General features: G+C 40.3%; 1 protein-coding gene across 2 annotated transcripts in view; it reads right to left on the bottom strand.

Moving 5' to 3' along the window:
- Positions 1–638: 638 nt before the first annotated feature.
- Positions 639–18,034, bottom strand: part of robo2 (roundabout, axon guidance receptor, homolog 2 (Drosophila)) — a 261,243-nt gene continuing 243,847 nt past the window's right edge. Inside the window, exons 24-31 of one of the 2 annotated variants that reach the window (XM_085430533.1) lie at positions 14,387–14,546; positions 11,903–12,166; positions 10,784–11,001; positions 6,656–6,838; positions 6,014–6,172; positions 5,634–5,900; positions 4,032–4,168; positions 639–3,598 (exon numbers count right to left, since the gene is read on the bottom strand). In XM_085430533.1, the coding sequence (XP_085286659.1) occupies positions 3,578–3,598; positions 4,032–4,168; positions 5,634–5,900; positions 6,014–6,172; positions 6,656–6,838; positions 10,784–11,001; positions 11,903–12,166; positions 14,387–14,546 (1,409 nt within the window). In that variant the 3' untranslated portion in view covers positions 639–3,577. Of the gene's footprint in view, positions 3,599–4,031; positions 4,224–5,633; positions 5,901–6,013; positions 6,173–6,655; positions 6,839–10,783; positions 11,002–11,902; positions 12,167–14,386; positions 14,547–18,034 lie in introns of both variants that reach the window. The other variant, XM_085430534.1, reaches the window with a different exon arrangement.

Here is an 18,034-nt window from a genome sequence, read left to right on the forward strand (position 1 = left end):
CCAGGCTCTGGCTGGCTGATTCAGCCCCTGGACTTTCTTGCTTTAGTTGACAGTGTACCACCATGCAGCCTGCTTGTTTATACCTGAATGTTAATGCCGATACAGAGGCTGTTCCTAATTTTATGCACCCCGTTCTACACCACTTCTTTCACAAGTTTTTTGGAGAATTTTCACAGATTTTAGTTTGAGCTCTGTGCAAGAGAGCTTGAAAGCAAGCTGCCTGTCTCAGTGATTTAGGAGATTTGGGTTTGTGTTTGAAGCTGCTCTTCTGGAAGGATCAAGGCAGGGATTGGTTTGACATAAAACGCACAGCTGAGTCAGGAACCCTTTTAAACACACAGTGAGCTAAACAACTCTACTGCATACACACACAGCACAAAATAAACTACACTTGTGCTGTTGCTGAGTCAAACACTATTAAGATATTAGCAGGGCCATGTTTTGTAGAAAAAAGGCAAACTTGCATTTTTAATGTTGCAGCTGCAGTGCAAGTATCCAAGAAAAACTGAATATTTAACCTTGAAAATAATCTTGTTTGACTGTATTTTTGTATGTACTGTATGTATTTTGTCTGTCATACTGTGTCGAATCTGACCTCCCGCGCTATAGTCTTTCTATCACAGACAAAGCCATTTTCCATTTTTCAAAAATATTTTATTTGATATTGATCCAGGTACAAGGAAATAAAAGAACATGGATTTATCTTACAGGACGTGGGAATGAAGCTGTAAAAGTTTATTTTCTTGATCCACTCTCTTCTTGGACATGCAAGTGAATACAGAAGGTGGTTTACAGGGGAAAAAAAAGGAGAATGTACTGTACTGTAGAAATGGCATTGGATCAGGGTGTCGACCTCACCCTTTACTGTACAGAAAGACTTCACCCAACACCTTTCTCTTTTTGTCATTTTTAATCCTCTTTTATAGCAAAAAAGGCAACACACAGATAGGCTACAAAGAACCAACAATATTGAGAAAATGAACAAAGGAGAGGAAAAGCACTTTTATCCTTTGTCCTCCTGACAAGCAAATTGTGAGCATTTTTACTCCTTGTGTTGAAAGGATTGTAAGTTTCTTCAGTTTTGACATGAGAAGAGCAGTGCAGTGAACATGCAAGATGAAGAGTGACGACTACTGACCCGGCACTTCACCATGCTGTGAGCACAGTGTGCCTTTCATCTCAATATGGCCTCGCTGCTCGGCTCTGACACCAAACTTTACAAGGAACAAAAAAAAAAAACACATTTTATATCTCACAAATCTTTATGCATATTTCACAATATACTTTTATTATCATTTTAATAAATACAAAACGACACTGTGATTTAAAAGAAAACAATGAGTATTAAAGAGACACTAAAACGCATTAGACAATCTTAATTTGGTATGTTCTTTTACTGACATCTTAAGGTGGATGAACCAGCACATTATACTCAAAGTCCACAGCAGAAAAGAAAAGAGGGGACGACAGAATCAGACATGAGAGGGATAAACTGTCAATGGAAATGGAATGGCATAATCAAGTGGAGATGCGTATGGATATATACACATATATACACATACATAAACACCACCAGAATGTAAAATAACCTGAGATACTCTTTGCACCTCATTTCCAGAACACTGGCCACTGGGTGGATGGTAAAACAAACAAAATGACATGGCATGACGACAACAGTACAACAGCATCTGATGGCCTTTAGTTTCCCACCCCCCCTTTATCAACATTAGCAGTACAAAAAAAGACAAAACAAACAGTCATTAAACCACAAAAATCCTGAACATTAATATTGAAAACATTGTTTTAAGCAGCGTTTTGGAGTCCATAAAAGGCATACAAAGAAACAAGCTTCTCATTAAAAAAAGGACAACCAAAAAAGAAAAAAAAAGTCATTGAAAAAGACAACAATTGAGAATCAGAGGCTGAGAAGTTGAAAGCGGCAAAACATAAGTGTGTGTGTGTTGTGGCAGTCGGGCAGACAGAAAGTGTTCTGCTCCACACTCGGGTTGCACACATGGAGGCAGTGAGACCTACTAGTTAATATACAAGGCCTTTCTCCATTTTCGCTCCACTCACAGCTACGTTGTAAAACATACGCACTCATTTTTATCCCTTAACATCACTGACACAAGACTGTGCTGATCTTAGCATACTGGAGGCCAACCGCCGCTTCTGTAGATTTCATTAATGAACAGCACCCAGCTGAACCCAGCAGGTCGGTGTGTTGTTTTCCTGGATCATACTGTACCCAGTGACAACATCACAAACATCAAAGAGTAAGTGCTGTAAAAATCAAACAATTAAAAAAATATTAGTAACCAAAAGACAATAAAATGAAACAAACAAACAAAAACACAAAAGATGTAAACAATTGCTGTTGTTCCACTCATGATTTAGGAGTAACATTACAACTAATAACAATAAATGCTCCTTTGTTTGTGTTTCCTACCTATTAAGGCCATAGAAGAATCACAAATCTGCCTTTGTAAGTGCTCCGACCGGACTGCAGCATGCGGATAGATTTCAGCGACTCCTCCCTTTTAACCGTTTTATTCTAAGTGTGCTGTTTTACTGAATTATTTAGGTAGTAAAACCTAATAGAAATGAAAAAAAGAAAAAGAATTTGAAATGCTCGGAAACCCTTGTACTAGAATGGAGCCAATGCTTGGAGTTGCCCCCAAACATCGAAAACTAGATATTTCTATTATTTTAGGGGTTAAATAACCAACTACAGCAATACAGAATCCTTTCTGTACTTCTTTTGGCCTCGTATCTGTCCTTCAGACCCTCAGGAACCTTGTGTGTCTGCCACCCAATTTGTCTCAACTGTGGAAATGGGTGCCTTATTTGTTGCTGTCTGTGAGCAAAGCATTACTCTTTAATATCTCTCTGTACATTAGCATATATTTTTCTTCTCTCTACTTTACAGTACAGAAACTCCTCTTCACATATTCTTCCGGTTCTTCATGTCAGCAGGAGCTATGTTTTTTTGTGCTTATCACCAAAAATTGCAGTGCAAAAACAATAATTAATAATAACAATAATAATGATAATAATTAATGGTAGCTATCAACAAACAATGGATTATAAAACAATTATTTTATGGCACAACAGCCACTCATTTCACATATAATACAAATAACCAGATAAAACCCAACTGTTCCTGTATATGGAAATAAAAAGCTCAAACAGAATCAGGCTTGCATAGCAATGCAACAACAAGTTAAAGAATATATTTACAGGAAACAAAATCCCCTTTTCCTCAAGGGCAGTTACCAGAAAATTTGTTCTCTTATAGATGTTTTGATTTTTTTCTTTTTTAACTTGCCTTTTTCTAACAAAAAGAAAATTGGAGTAAGGTAGGAGGTGGAAAATATTTTCTTGAGGACAAAAAACATAGTAAGATGTACAGTATGTCTGTGTCTATACATCGCATTTACAGTTCTGTGACACTGTTTTTCTCCGTAGTTCTCATTGCTGCACTGCTTCCCTCTGAGAACACACAGGTAAGGACAAAGTTCACTACCCCGGCAAAGAGGGTGTCACTCTTCCAAAGAGAGAACAGGTTCTCTCCAGTTTAAACTGCAGGCAGATCACTCTGTGAGAAGAGGAATAAAAGAAAACATTAGGATTGGGAAAAAAAGAGAAAAAAATTGTTTTCTTTAAGTAAAGAACCTAATAAACATGTTGGGAGGCATTTTTGCCAGGAATTCAAAGGAAACAGCTGGACTGACTCTTTCCCAAGTTAAAACAATAACTGCCAGTATAATAAAATCTAAGTTGAATCCATCCACTTACACAAACACTGACAAGCTTTTGCAGGAAATATATACTGAAACAGCCAGACACACTTAACACAGGAAGTGTGCACAAGTAGGGTGGATAAACTGTTGTTTGGCAAGATGCAGTTATAGTAATTTTATGGTAAGCATTGCTGCACTACAAAACTTGCCCTTTTTTACTGCAGTATATGTGCCGTGCCATATACCATAAAACACTGCTGTCAAACATCAAAGTACTAAATTACTCACATAACTCTCCTGAGTACTGTCCTTGTCCATTGGTCCCCAGAAATTCAGCATGCTCTGTGGCGGTCCACTGCTGTGGTTGTCGTGGACCCTCAGTCTTGCGTGGCCCTGTTGAGCCCTTGGAGGAGCCTGTGCCAGAACTGTGGCCACCAGGGGAAGGGAACGATGGTTTACTATATGGCAAACACCCCTCTTCTAAAAACACACACATAGGAACCGAGAGGCATACTTTAAGTTTGAACTTTTATTATTGCAGTGTTACACATCTTGCATCTGATGCATGGAGACAAAGAACACTTTGCAACCACCACCCCACACTCTTGACATCTGCAGAGTGGCCGTGCCAACGAGCAATGCCAGGGCGTGCCATGGAGAGGACTCTCAGCTTCGCACATGGCCTTGCAGCCACCACCCTTACGATGAGGGTAAATACAATAACAGGGGGACTACTGGCTGCTGTGGCACCTCCTGCTGCAGGGCAACATAACATTGACCCTCAGTAGTCTCCATCATTGCGTGAAATCTCATCAAACTGCTCCCCACTGCTCTGCTAATGACTGTAATATAGCCTTCCCTGACCTCACTGGAGCCTACTGCAAATCAGTCAGTGCACTGAAACATGAGGGAATTCACCTACAGTGTTTTTCGTAAAAATGCTGATTGTGACACCTGTCTTTGTCTCACAGCCTCAGATTAACTGTCTGAGAAACTCCTGGCACAAAGAGTCCAAGGAGCGCAGCATGAAGAGCTCTAACGGTCACAAACAAACAGGCGTGTGCACACATAAGATTAATGAACACACACACAGATGGAGTGTAGAGAGCTGCTGTTTGTGTGAGAAGAGAAAGCTAAAGCGATTAGAGTGCATTTCAGTTGCTGGGGCCTCCTGCCTTACTTGGAGTGGAGCAGGCTGGTACTGGCAACAGTTACAGGGGCATTACGGTGGCTGAGGGAGGGCTGAGGGGGGGCATTCTGGAAACCAGAGCAAGTGGCAGACAGTGCAATCTGTTCATGGGAGCCCAGTCTCAAAGCAGCATGACTAACTTCAACACAATCACTTAAGAGAAAAATCCCCAACCGCAAAGGCACAGCAGCAGCTAAACTCCTGTGTTATTGTTGTTTTCTGGCCATAATGAAAGGAATTATCTTTGTATTAAAATAAATAGTTCAGTCATTAACAAGAAATATTCCACTTCCCTTTTGACTTCACTTGCTTTGAAAATAATGTTATTTTTCTTGCTAATGAATGGTTTTATGTGAGTATAATTATTTTATAGATTTTGTTTTAGGTTGCAAAGTGCATTTTTTAACAAATAAAAAGGATGAATTGTTTATGTGAGCAAAATGTAATGTGCTTTCCTGAACAACAGCAGCAAGACAAACATTTCCAATTGGTTATTACATTAATTCATAAAAAAAACTTTAAGTCCTAACAACCACATGGAAAGCCTCACCTGACTTTCAGCCTAATGCTTTTGCAATTGTTGTAACCCATTAGCGCACACATTGTTGCATACTATGCTTTAAAGTGAAATTTTATCTCTGTGTTAGCCTTAATGCATTAATGCCAGTTCCCGTTTTATGGCTAAATATTTTCATCTGCACCTGTTTTGTGGCCCCTGCGGCCATCATCAGCTCGGTCTGCAGAGCCCAGCCTGTCTTGAACCTGGCGATGATGTTCCAAAGAAGTGCGCGTCTGTCTGTCAATAGAGCTCTTCATGTCTTCTGGCCCACACAGGGATCCTGAAATAGGCGGGCGCTCTAAGGAAGAAGCCTTCCTATCTGTTGGGGGCGCCATGCTGTTTATACTGCGGCCCCCCTGGATACGGCCCTGCCCCTGACAGGGAGGAGGCTCAGGTGGAGGAGGTAGGTCTGTGCCAAGAGAAAACCACACTAAATCAACTGAATACATGAGTTATGTATATATTACCATAACCCCTTTTTTTAAATTTTCAAAATGTGTTTTTGGTTGCTTCCTCCCTCACCGTCTGCACCAGCATCTCTCCGATGGGGTGTTGTGCCCTGACTTCTGGGTTTGCGAGTTGGCCTAGTGGCCCTCTGGTGGCCCAAGCTGTGTGTGCCGACTGTGCTGCCATCTGTTGAAAATGGACTGCTGGGCCGAGGCCTATGGGACAAGCCTTTACCTGCAGGAGGGATAAAGGACCACAGGCCAGATGGTTAGTAAAGATATTACGGAGCCAACAGTGAAGTCAAAACAGTCATCAGGAAAAGGAAAAGTTATCAATCAAGATCCAGCAAGCCTAATAGGGGAAAAAGGTAAATGTTTTCATTAGAAGGGAGAGCATTTGGTTGAAGTCCTTAAAAGGTTTTAAGCATAGCATATCACCCAGATATTACACAATGCACCAAAGAAAGCAGAGGCAGATCAGAGCTAAGTCACATTTAAGGATCAGGAGATACCCGCAATGTAGCCATATAGAGCAGGTACCATGCACAACCTGGGCACAGCATCCAAAAGCAACAGAAAAGAAAATAACAAGGCAGCATTATGGGGAAAACATCAGCCAATGGATGACAGGAGGAACAATTAGAACAGAGATGAAAAGATAATTTGTCAGTGGCAGACGGTCCAGCCCAGCAATGGATATCTGGTCCCACACACCAACCTCTCTTGCTGAGGCTAGTGCCCTCAAGGCGATAGCCTGCCTTGTCTGCAGCAGCCACCAGGGCCTGGGCAAAACTGCAGTGGGTAAAAATCGAGCCATCAGATGAACTGCCCAGACTGGACCTATGGCTGGAGAAATTACGGTCATCTTCTGAGGCCGAGCCCCACCCATTCACCATGGACCCTGTAGAACACCATAGGTTTCAGCATAGATGTTTGTGTGTGTTTATGTGAGTATGTGTGTAAATGGATAGTTATTTATCTGAAACACTCACGCTGAAATCCCAAGCTCATACAGATTCAACAGCTATAGCCTCTATGGATATATGAGCTCACATTCTGAACATCTGTGCTTTGATTAGACATTTAGATGAATAAACTTATTGAGTGGTCTTAAAAAAAAGAAGCAATATGAATATTGTACACTTAAATGAATTAAATTTGCTGTGGGGCATTTCTGTTCTTGCAGGTGAGCGCTTTGTATAGTCATTCTGTTCTGGCATGCCCTCTTTCATCTATTATAAACACACACATTGCATACACACACACAAAAGTGCACATTTACACACACCAGAATATACACAGTGGAACAGCAGGACTGTCATCAACTTATTTTGCACGTCTTTTGATAAAGAACAATGAGCGCACCTGTGCAGAGCAGAGTTAGCTACACGACTGCCTCAGGTGACATCTCACAAAACATCGTATTGAATCAAACACCTGGAGGTATGCGCACAGTTTTTTTTTTAGTCCCATTTAAAAATGCACAACCATCGCTGTCTAAAAATGTGCAGTAGTTTTAAGAAAACTACAGGTTTTAACTTCTATGTGCACAGCACTTTAATGATTTAAAATTCTATGAGCATTAATCAATATACTGCTCAATAAGCTACAACAACACAAGCGAGTATTTTTACAGGATCAAAGGGGCACAAATAAATAAAATGTGTATATATTGTCAGGCTTTTGGATTATATGCTACTATATTTCTTTATGCCTTCATTTTTCTTCCTTCGCATAAAAAGCTAGGCCAGCACTTTAAATATAAAAGCATCACTCTGCCAATAAAAATATGCCATTTTGGCAAGCAAAAACACAGAGAACAGTCGGCTAATGTGACAGCTTTCAGTGGGACTGGTTTGGCAGTCTTTGCTAAAGTGGCATAAACCCAAGCACTCAGCTCACACACACTATCCTTCCCTCACACAGAGCGATGTGATTGGACAAACTGGTGTAACACAGAATTGGGGAGATGTGAGGCTAAAGGTTGTTTAGAGAACGGTGGGGACAAAAGTTAGCAGCAGGATTCATTAAAAGGTCAGGATAATACAAAGGGTAGCAGATTCTTGGCCCAGGACTGCTGCATATTGCAGGCTGTGATTCAAATGAACACAACTAACACATGAGTGTGCTCTCTCAGATGGCACTTCCCTTTGCAACACAATAGAGCACATTAACAATTGGACATAAAACTTGTTAATATCACTGTGGTTTATTTTACCAGACACACTGGGAAATCCCCTTCAAAGGCTTCTCCAACTTCCCCATCTGTGAGTCTCTTTGTCTGTAACCAGATGTCTCAAAGAGACTGTAACTTAGTCACTGGTTGTGACTTTATGGAATTGCACTTTCAACAGAAGAGATTGCAACATCTTTTCACTCCTATTGCAGGGAAATTCTCTCAGATTAATGGAAACTTCTATAAAATATAGGCTTGCATAAGGTAGAGTACCCCCTTACACATCCCATTTTCACAGAGCAAACTGAAATCGAAGGCAACTAGTTTGAGCCCTCCATCTTTCCTGGCCATTTTCTTTGAAATTCTTTTCTAAGAGTTTTTCACTAAGAAAGAAAGACAGCAATTCCACTGGGTCCAATCCTCCCACAAAGAATAGAGCAGATAATGAAGTATAGGCAGTGCCAGCCAAAGCACTGAAGCTTCCAAGTCCTTTCGGCTCAGCGAAGGAACACTGCCTCAGCAAATCACATCAAAGAATGACTTTTCAGTTGCTCTAACTGCCACTTTCTACTGCAGAACCTCTGGAGCACTTCTATTCTCAGAAACAGCAATCCAATCAAACTGTGATCATTCTAACATAATTTGATAAAAATTCAATCTAGTTTTCTTTTTGCCCTAGAAATATAACTTTTTTTTGGCTCCAGACCAAGGTTTGCTCTACATATCTGCCATTTTATCACATCTTGAACAAGAGCAATGGGCCAAACTGTGTTCTCGAAAAAACGCTGGCCGACACCCTCCATGTTCCATGCACTGATAGAGCAAGACCAGTAAACGCTAGGCGGATGGAGGGCAGTAAAACCCAGGCTGCCTCCCTCCTGCCACTAAAACTGATTTACACTGACGGGAACCCTAATCTGCATGTCGTTAAGTAGGAAAATCATTCCCCCTGATGAGCAGGCGTCTACCTGCCACCAGGAGATCTGACCCCACACCTCGCAAACCTGGCAAGACTTTATGGGTGAGTAATCGTCCAGAACAGCCAAGCTTTCGAGTCATTGTACGCATAACAGCTTCACTGCCACCACATCTTAGCTGTGCATGACCTATATAGAGCCAAGTAATACCTACGTGTTCACCTCAACTCTGTAGCTTGTGCAAGCAATCGCTCTGCAATACCACCACAACAGGAGGAGTTACATTTATCAGCTAAAAATAAGTTGCCTTAACTCAGAGCATGGAATAACGCATTGGAAAACCTGTGCAGACAGTCCGCTGGTGAAAAATGCCCCTGAGGAGAGTGCAGGTTCTTTTCTTCTTTTTTTTTCTGGAACATCACTGAAAGGTTAGATTTACTGGCCTTTGGTGTAACATTATGAAAACAGACCTATTTCCATATTATTAAAACAATGACAAATCCATCAAGCGACGCTTGACAGCAATCTCACTCCTGCCCCTCCCCTGTTTGTGTAGCCTTAAAACGGTGGCTACAATAAATCTCAGCAGCGTCTCCCCTTTTCCCTCTCTTCCTCCTGCTCACCCCGGAGCTGGGGCTGTATCTGTGTTGTCAAACGATGGGGTGAGAGGCAGACTTGGAGAGAGATAAAAAGAAATAGTGCTGTCTTCAGAGTAATACAGTGGAGGAGAGATGCAGCAGATTAGGGCCCCGTTGCCGCTTTATATTCCTCTAAATACATCAGCAGCAGCATGTGTCAGTGCTACCAAAACCACTGTTCCATCATCCCCTGGAAAACCACTCTTTAATGTTTCTACTGACAGGGTAGGCCAATATACAGCACTGTTTGTCTTCTTATTTTTGAGCTTTCTCTCTCAGATAGCCCAGCTCCTTCGATTTTTTTGCTCTCTTCCTTATTCTTACCACCCATAAATGTCTCAATATAGCCTTTATTTTTCAGTGTTTACACACATAACCTGATGGATACACAGTATCACAGGTCAACACTAAACTAGAATTTTCTACCAAACCTATTCCCCATATGTCACTTTTATCATAAAAGTCCATTTTTGCACTTTTACCCCTTTACATTGCAGATGGATAGTCAGGCCTGGTCAGTATGATAGCAGCAATCCAGAACCCAGCTCCTCCACTGCAATGTCATGCCCTTCATATGTCCCCTCAACAGACGGCTGTAAAAGTTTTCAGTGAGTTGTAAAAATGGAAATGGTGCCTCTAGTCTGGAATGGAATATGCCGCACGTGAAATTTATTTCAAATCTCCTCGGGAAGATACGGTTGGCTCTGGCTCCGGAGCTGTGTGCAAGTTAAATCACAGTCACTCTCCCCTACCCTCTCCCTCCTCTTAATTTCCCTCTCACTATCCTGTTTAAAATTCATGGACTTTCTTATCTGTTTTCTTTTTTGAAAATGATAATTGTAATTCCCCAGAGCCTGCCAAAGGTGCTTAAAAAACTTGATTGAGGGCCAAAAATTAACACACCAAAGTCATGAAGAACGCGTTATGAACAACAATCCATTTGCCGTTAAACAAGATGTAACAACGATGGGAGTTGAATGCATTTTACCTGCTTATGGACATTTGAATAAAAAGAAACAAATCCCATTTACTTATGCATTAAAATAAATTATACTGCGGTTAACAACATTAGGTTAAAGCCCCGCCGGCTCCAGATACAAATCCAACAGCCTTACCTGTTAAAGAGCTGTCCAGGTTGTCCATGCTAGACCCTGGTGTGTGCTCAATTCCGCGGGGATGCCTGGCTCCATAGCCTTCATCCTCCTCCTCATCTTCCTCCTCCTCCTCCTCATCATCAGGCAGGTCAGTCTCCAGGTCGGAAACCATTGTGCTCGACACGTAGCCCACTGGAGGAGCTGGAGCCTGGGGAGGAAGAGAGCCTCCCTGCATGTGCCTGGTAAAAAAAATTTTAAATAAATAAATACTCCATATAATCTGATATTGGGGAATGTGGAGCGGTGATGACTATCGAACGTATAACATGTGGTTGCATGTGGAAATGTAGAGCTAATTACAGAGACCTGTATTATGTGGGCCGCTGAATAAATATGGACAATTTCACTAATTCCACAGTGCAGCTTGTATGCTAACACAATGACCTACTAATTGCTGCTGTGGATGGTATAAAGGGATGCTCTCCAGGCCTGTCGAGACATGGCTGTCACCTCAGTGGCAGCCTGCTCTGCTGACAGTCACGTTTGTTAGAGGAGTGCAAAGTCTTTGACGCGGTTTGCAGTGGGAATTGGTTGTAATTACTGGCCCTCTGGTGTTGTCAGAGATGCTCTCTAACCAACAGAGTCATTACCGGGTAACATGACATCTCCTTCCTGACAAGGCTTCCCAGCTCTCCCACTACCACCCACTTCACTATTATGAATGAATGCCAGTCTCTCATTCTCTGCGCGTTGCTGACAGAATGAAGCATGGTCTTCATCTGACTTGCATGAGCACAACAATGGAATGCACCGTACAAGTGTAGGGGGAGTAAACAACCATGGGTACGAAATTGTGTCTCTTAGAGTGAGCAAAATACAGTAGTCGCCTAAGTGGTAGCATGGGCCCATTAAAATGGAATGATTAATGGGTTTATCTCCGCTGCACACACAGTTGACATGAGGAATACTGCAGAATAAATCCTGGAAGCAATAAACAGGAACACAATGTACAGTAAGCACTGTAAAATAAAAACAATGCATGTACGACTACAACAGTATATCTGTCTAGATAAATAGATTGATAGGACTGCAGTATCTAATTTAAATATTTACAATGCTTTTTAATGCTGCTGTGTTTACCATGTTTGTTTTGCCATGTCCAGTTGGTACGCTCTGGTCAGCTCATCCAAATGGGCCTGGAGCATGGGCTGCATCTCATCACGGGGAGAGGGGGTCAGGGTGGCTGTGGACTGCTGTCCAAAGGACACAGCAGCGGGGGATGAGGCGACCCCCCGGATAGGCGGGGTGGGAACCCTTTCTTCCTCTTCCTCCAGCTCATCCTCCATGCCCTGGTGGAGATATGTCTGCACAGGCATGGGCGGTCCCCAACCATCGCTCTCATACCTGAGGGAAAATGCATGTTTACCACACAAATGTAGTTAAGGTTACATATAGCCTGAGCAAGAGCTATAAGCTGTTATTTTTGTTACTGATTAATATCGACTTATTTTTACTATTTAGTATTTTCCCAATTATCAACCAATGAGTTTATCTGAAAATACCAGAAGCATTTGATGGACTTAAAAAATAAGGAGCTTGGAGGTTTAATCACCACAACCGAAAATGATAATCTACTAATTTAATTTAGCACAGCTTGCTGATTTTAAAGCTATGCATGTTTTATAGAAATCAAACTGGAAAGTATGGACAGACATAGTAATGGCATTACTGTAGATGTGTGATATTGTCAGTGTCTGCAAGTAAAAGACGATTGAGAAAAGTAGATAGCATAAAAAAATATATGTCAAAAGAAACTGATATGTGCTAACACAGTTTTGTGACCTTCTCCAACTTTCATTGGACAGCAATTTGTTATACAACAGTCCTGATTAGAATTACAGTTGGTGTCAAGCTTCAATTCCTCATAGCTGTGCTTATACATGCTGAAATAATACTAGCCATAAAGAAGGTGTTCATTATAGAAATTTGTCAGGGCACACTCCATAGGACATAACTGTTTTAATCTGCTGCCATTAAGAGCAGCCTCAGATTTACAGTGCATGAGACTCTTCATTTGCCAGATAGCCTATTAAAGCAGATGACTCTCCCAGATTGGAAATGGGAGTAAGAGGACATGGTGCCAACTGGACCAAAGAGAGACACTCTCACAATCACACAAGTTACTGTTAGTTCACACTTAAAGTACAGTGTTGATTTACTGCATTTACCACACAAAATCCATTTCCATCCATGTTTACCAGGTAAACTATCACATTCACCCCCACAGCTAATGTAGAATCCCCAATTAACCTAACAACTATCTCTTTGGACCGTGGCTGGAAGCTTGATTCAAGAGGAAACTAACGCAAAAACAAGGCAACAGGCAACCTCTACAAAGAAAGGCTGTGAGGCAACAGTGCAAACCACTGCACCATTACATTAAATGAAAATTAAACAAAAAATATCAGATGTCTGGTACGGCATTAATCATTTATAAGAATCCAGCTTTTTATATCAACTTCAGCCTCAGTGTGTGTGGATAACATAAATATATCTTTATAAAACAGGACTATTAGGAGGGGTTTTTTCCCCACTATGGAATTCATCAGCGAGATTAAGCCAAAGCTACCCGTATGTCTACAAACTCACAAAGACAGACATGTTTTATTTTCATTTATTTTATAGATAGAAAAACGGGTCAGCAGATAGTTTGATTGGCACCCATCTGTATGTGGGTTTTTGTGTAAGAGCCCTGTGCAAAAGAGCACGTGTGCTGCCTGTAGAGACTATACACGCATTGATTCTTTGCTTCTCGTCAGATTTGCAGTACTAAGTCAATAAACTCAGTGAGGTACAGTCAGATGACATTAATGCAGAATGCAACCAGATTTAGTGTGTTGCTTATACAAGAAGTTGTTGGACATCATCTATATCGTTTTGCTTTCTGTGATCATTTCTTTTGTACTGCCATTTTTATTTTGTGTGTAGCTAGCTGCCCACAAAACACACAAAATATTACTTGGAACAGGTTTATTTTTCTCCCTCTTGCGCTTCCACATGAGCTCATGCTTCTTCTCTTCAATATCAGAATTGCCAGTTACAAAGCTTCTGTGTATGGCTTCTTAGCCTCCTAAATTTTTCCTAAAAGCTTTAACTTGGCTACAACAGATTTTCAATGACAGTGGACACAATATTTTTAAACAAATTCTTGACAGCATGACTTGTATTTGAGCTGACTTTCAAAAAATAATTTAAACTTTGTAATGTCTTAATTGTCTGGGTATAGACAGGATTAGTAGACTAAAATAGAATGACGTATTACATTTGGTTGCTCCAAAAAACAGGAGGCCCAGTGTGAAATGGGAGGTGATCCAGAAAACAACATAATTGGGTCAAATGGGCTGTAAAAGTTAATGAAAAATAATGACAAATACAAAAAAGGAGAGCAGTTTGAAAGATTTTGTATCTGATCGTTTGGTTAAAATAAAACTTGTGTCGCGCTTCATTTTCTACTGAAAACTGAGCTGTAAAGTGTGTATGTTGTTTCTATGCATTTAAATGGTTTTTCATTATCCATTCAAGATGGAATAATTTGTGTGTATTTTTTTATATTAGCAGACATACCCTCCCCCGTCGTGGTGATCATTGGGATAATGGTCCATCTCAGTACCAGGGAGAGGGTGAACAGGAGGAGGGGGCAGGGGAACGTTGGCCCAATTGGACCCATTGGCTTTAGTAGGTTTAGAGCCAGCCTTTGTTTTCTTCTTCTTTCCTCCCTTTCCACCTAGAAAAGATGAGACACAGTATGAAACTGTATGAAAACGACACTGTATACAATAACCAATTAAAAACGAATAAACAACTGGGAGAGCATTTGCCATCTGACAAATGTCTATTATAAATAAACTCAAATTATTCTAAACACACTACTTGGTTTACAAATCCATTTGGACTGTTTCAACACAGCCTTGCAAAGTCGTACACATTTTCAAACACAAGATTTCAATGCGCTCCTGCCTATCAGCGCTTCCATAGAAAACCTCAAGGTTGCCTGATGAAAAGCATGCTTTCATTGATTGATTGGCTGAAAAGCCTCAAATCTCCATAGAAACAGAAGAGAACTGCAGTAAACGAGGCTGAGGCAGACCTTTGTGCTCCACCCATCCCTCAGCGTCCCCTTTCACACCGGGCATTGGGTTCCACAATGAAATATCTCACTTCACAGCATCATCATAATGAATGGCTTGTGTAGTGTCGATGTGTCCCTAATGGAATTCACTGAGAGTCTATTACTACTTTCATTTCTTTTATTACACCGGAGAGCCGCTAACCCCATCTATTTCCACTCATATCCCTCCAACACCAGATTCTACCTGGTCCCATCCATCTTTATAAATCTGCCAGCCAGTTCAATACCAAGTTTTATATGATTTGGTCACTTTGGAAGAAACCTTTATTTGTTTATTTTTTTTTCTTTAAAAGATATTTGACTTCAAATCTTAAAAACAAAACCACCAAAAATATATCCTGGAAAAAGATTTCCTGTTTTTTTTATGGCTATTTGAATGTTTTTTTTAATCTAGTTTCTATAATAATTTTTTATTTATATGTAATGTATCTTATATCTACCACTTCATTAGGGGCAATTCAACAGCTCTGCCATGAATCCTACTTTTTCAGGTTTTGCAGACACCTTTTAAGAAACATGATAATTCCACGTGTATGATATTGAGATTATAGCAGATACTAAACTGCATTATACTGTGGTTAAAGGTCTTCTGCACATTTACCCCATCATGCATATTAAATTTGCTTCATGGCCAAAACATCTTAAGATCCATGAAATGAAATTATGCTTCATGATGTTCTGTACTGTATTTTGACTTTCAGTGCTACAGTAAAAGTGGACACTGTTTTTAAATAAATGAAAATAAAAATATACTTAATAGTCACAGTAAATATGTTTTTTATAACATTATTGGTGGTTAGTATTACTTTGTATTATTCTGAGAAAAGAACATTTTAATGTCTTTTCATCTGAAGGTTCACCATGCATATGTCTGAGTTTTACAACCCTGTAGCACACAACCAATATGTGGGAATTAATATTAGTATTTGAATGTCAGATTGTGCATGGGCGAGGGGACTGGAATCTTCTGTGGATTATGTCAGGCTCTTCCTACAAGTAAACACCTTGCAATCCATAAAATAACCTCAGCCTGACATCACCACCAATACTGAAAGCTATTTTTGGGAATCTCTGCTAAACGCATTTGTTTTTGTCATCTGTTGGTTAGCCTTTGCTGCCAAAGGCCTGTAATCACTTTTTCCACTGGCCCAAAAAGCTGCCAGTATGGCATTTTATGCAATGTAACATCACGCACGCTAACGTAATGTAATGAAGTAACATGGCTCAGACATGGTAAAAAAATATCTGTCATCAAAAGACATTTACAGAAGCAATAGAGTACATCTTGACCATCTCTTTTTATGAATACCAGACAGCATGAAAATCAGAAACAGTGGGCAGTTTGTTTTTAATCCAAAAAGTATAGATTTTTCTGCTATTAAGACTTACCTGCAAGAATGACAAAAACACTTTAATGAAAGGTGAGCATGGTTAAAAAAAAACAAACCCAAAACAAGTAATAATACTGGCACTAGAGAGAACAAATTAAAAATGAGAATATGGAAGAAGTGTCAGAATAAGATTAATAAAGAATGGAAGTAATAAAAGAAACAACTGTAAGCCCAAGGCAGGTGGCAGCACAGTGTAAGTATAGTCTGAAAGTAATTGGGTTTCCTAATCGTACCTCTGGGCAACGCTTGACTTTTACCAATAAATGGTGAGCTGACGTGATTGTTCAGTCATCCTTAGTCCCTCTACACAAGACCAGCCATCAATATTGTAAATGAGCCTCTTCCAGGGAAGGATGGTCTGGCGCTGGAATTGCAACAGCTCAACCCAAATATGAAAAATATAGAGAGAAGCTGTGGCTAGGAGCTATACAAGAATTACACAGCGCACTCATCTCCTCTGACAAAACTGGGCCTCTCTTCAAAGGGGAAGTGATACTAAATATAGATGGAGCTTTGGGTATTTATACCCAGGGTTTGGGCACTCCCATTCTATAACTGTAGGGCTGCATAGCCTTGAGCTTGCTTTGTTTTCATTGGGTGCCTTAGTGCTGAGAGGAAAAGCCACAGAGAGACTTGAGAAAGACTATACAGCCAAATACAACTCATGAGTGGGGAAAATATATAACTGAAAGTCTTGTATCATCATATTTAGTTTAGGTTAAAAAGAAATAAGGCAACATGTTACATAATGAATGGAGATGCAACAACAGAGAGTTCAGGAGCACAACAGGTAACGCACAACCATGAACTTCACATAATCACAGACTTTGCAGCTTCACAGGATGGGTGAGAGTGTAGGAAGAGAACAAGGTGTCTTTGGGGTCTCTAACTACTACAGAAAACACCAGTTACCTCCTCTCCCCTACACTAAGAAAGATTTTAATGAGCAGCTTCATGTCCCAGTGGAGATCCATGCTGTCATGAAAGCTGCTCTATTTCGGTTTCTTTTTATCCCGCTCTCTCCTCCTTCAGACCTGACATTCATTATTCCTTCCATGTCCTTAGAGAGAGAGCAAAGCACAGAAACTCCAGCAGCCCCCCTCCCCTCATATGTTGAGTTTACTTTGGTTGAAGTCTGAATCAAAGCTTAGCATGTGCTGGTTCAAAATATCATTAAGTTTCACCTCACAGAATATCTGTTATTGATCAATTCACTTTTAAAGCATCATTAATATCAGTAAGCATGATTATTTCACTGCACATTATATTGGGTATATACTAGACAATATTAAAAAAGAGACATCTATTTAAAAATAACTGAAAGATTCTTAATGAGGAGAATTCTTAAAACATTTTTGTTTTAAATAATCCACATATAGTTACACCTCTGCCGTCTTTTTGACTTAATTCTTAATGATTTAATTATTTGTATTTACTTTCAAGTCATCGGATAGAAGTAGAAATGATATGGATATCTGTCTGCTATTGTCTTCAGACTTAACCTCTGCTCTTTCAGGACTTCTGGTCTAGCCAGTGGATATCTTAGCCAAGTCTTCCTGTTCAAACTGCTGGCCATCGTTTACTAATTTAGATACCATTAAAAAGCTGATAAAGAAAAAACACGGTTTACATAGGAGCTGATGGTTTAAAATTATGTTTTGGGGAATGCACTCTTTTTCTTTTTTGTACTTC

This window comes from Copadichromis virginalis, linkage group LG14, assembly GCF_057382275.1.
Source record: "Copadichromis virginalis isolate Kocher_CV1m ecotype Utaka linkage group LG14, C_Virginalis_male_GT1.1, whole genome shotgun sequence".
Classification (NCBI taxonomy): Eukaryota; Metazoa; Chordata; class Actinopteri; order Cichliformes; family Cichlidae; genus Copadichromis; species Copadichromis virginalis.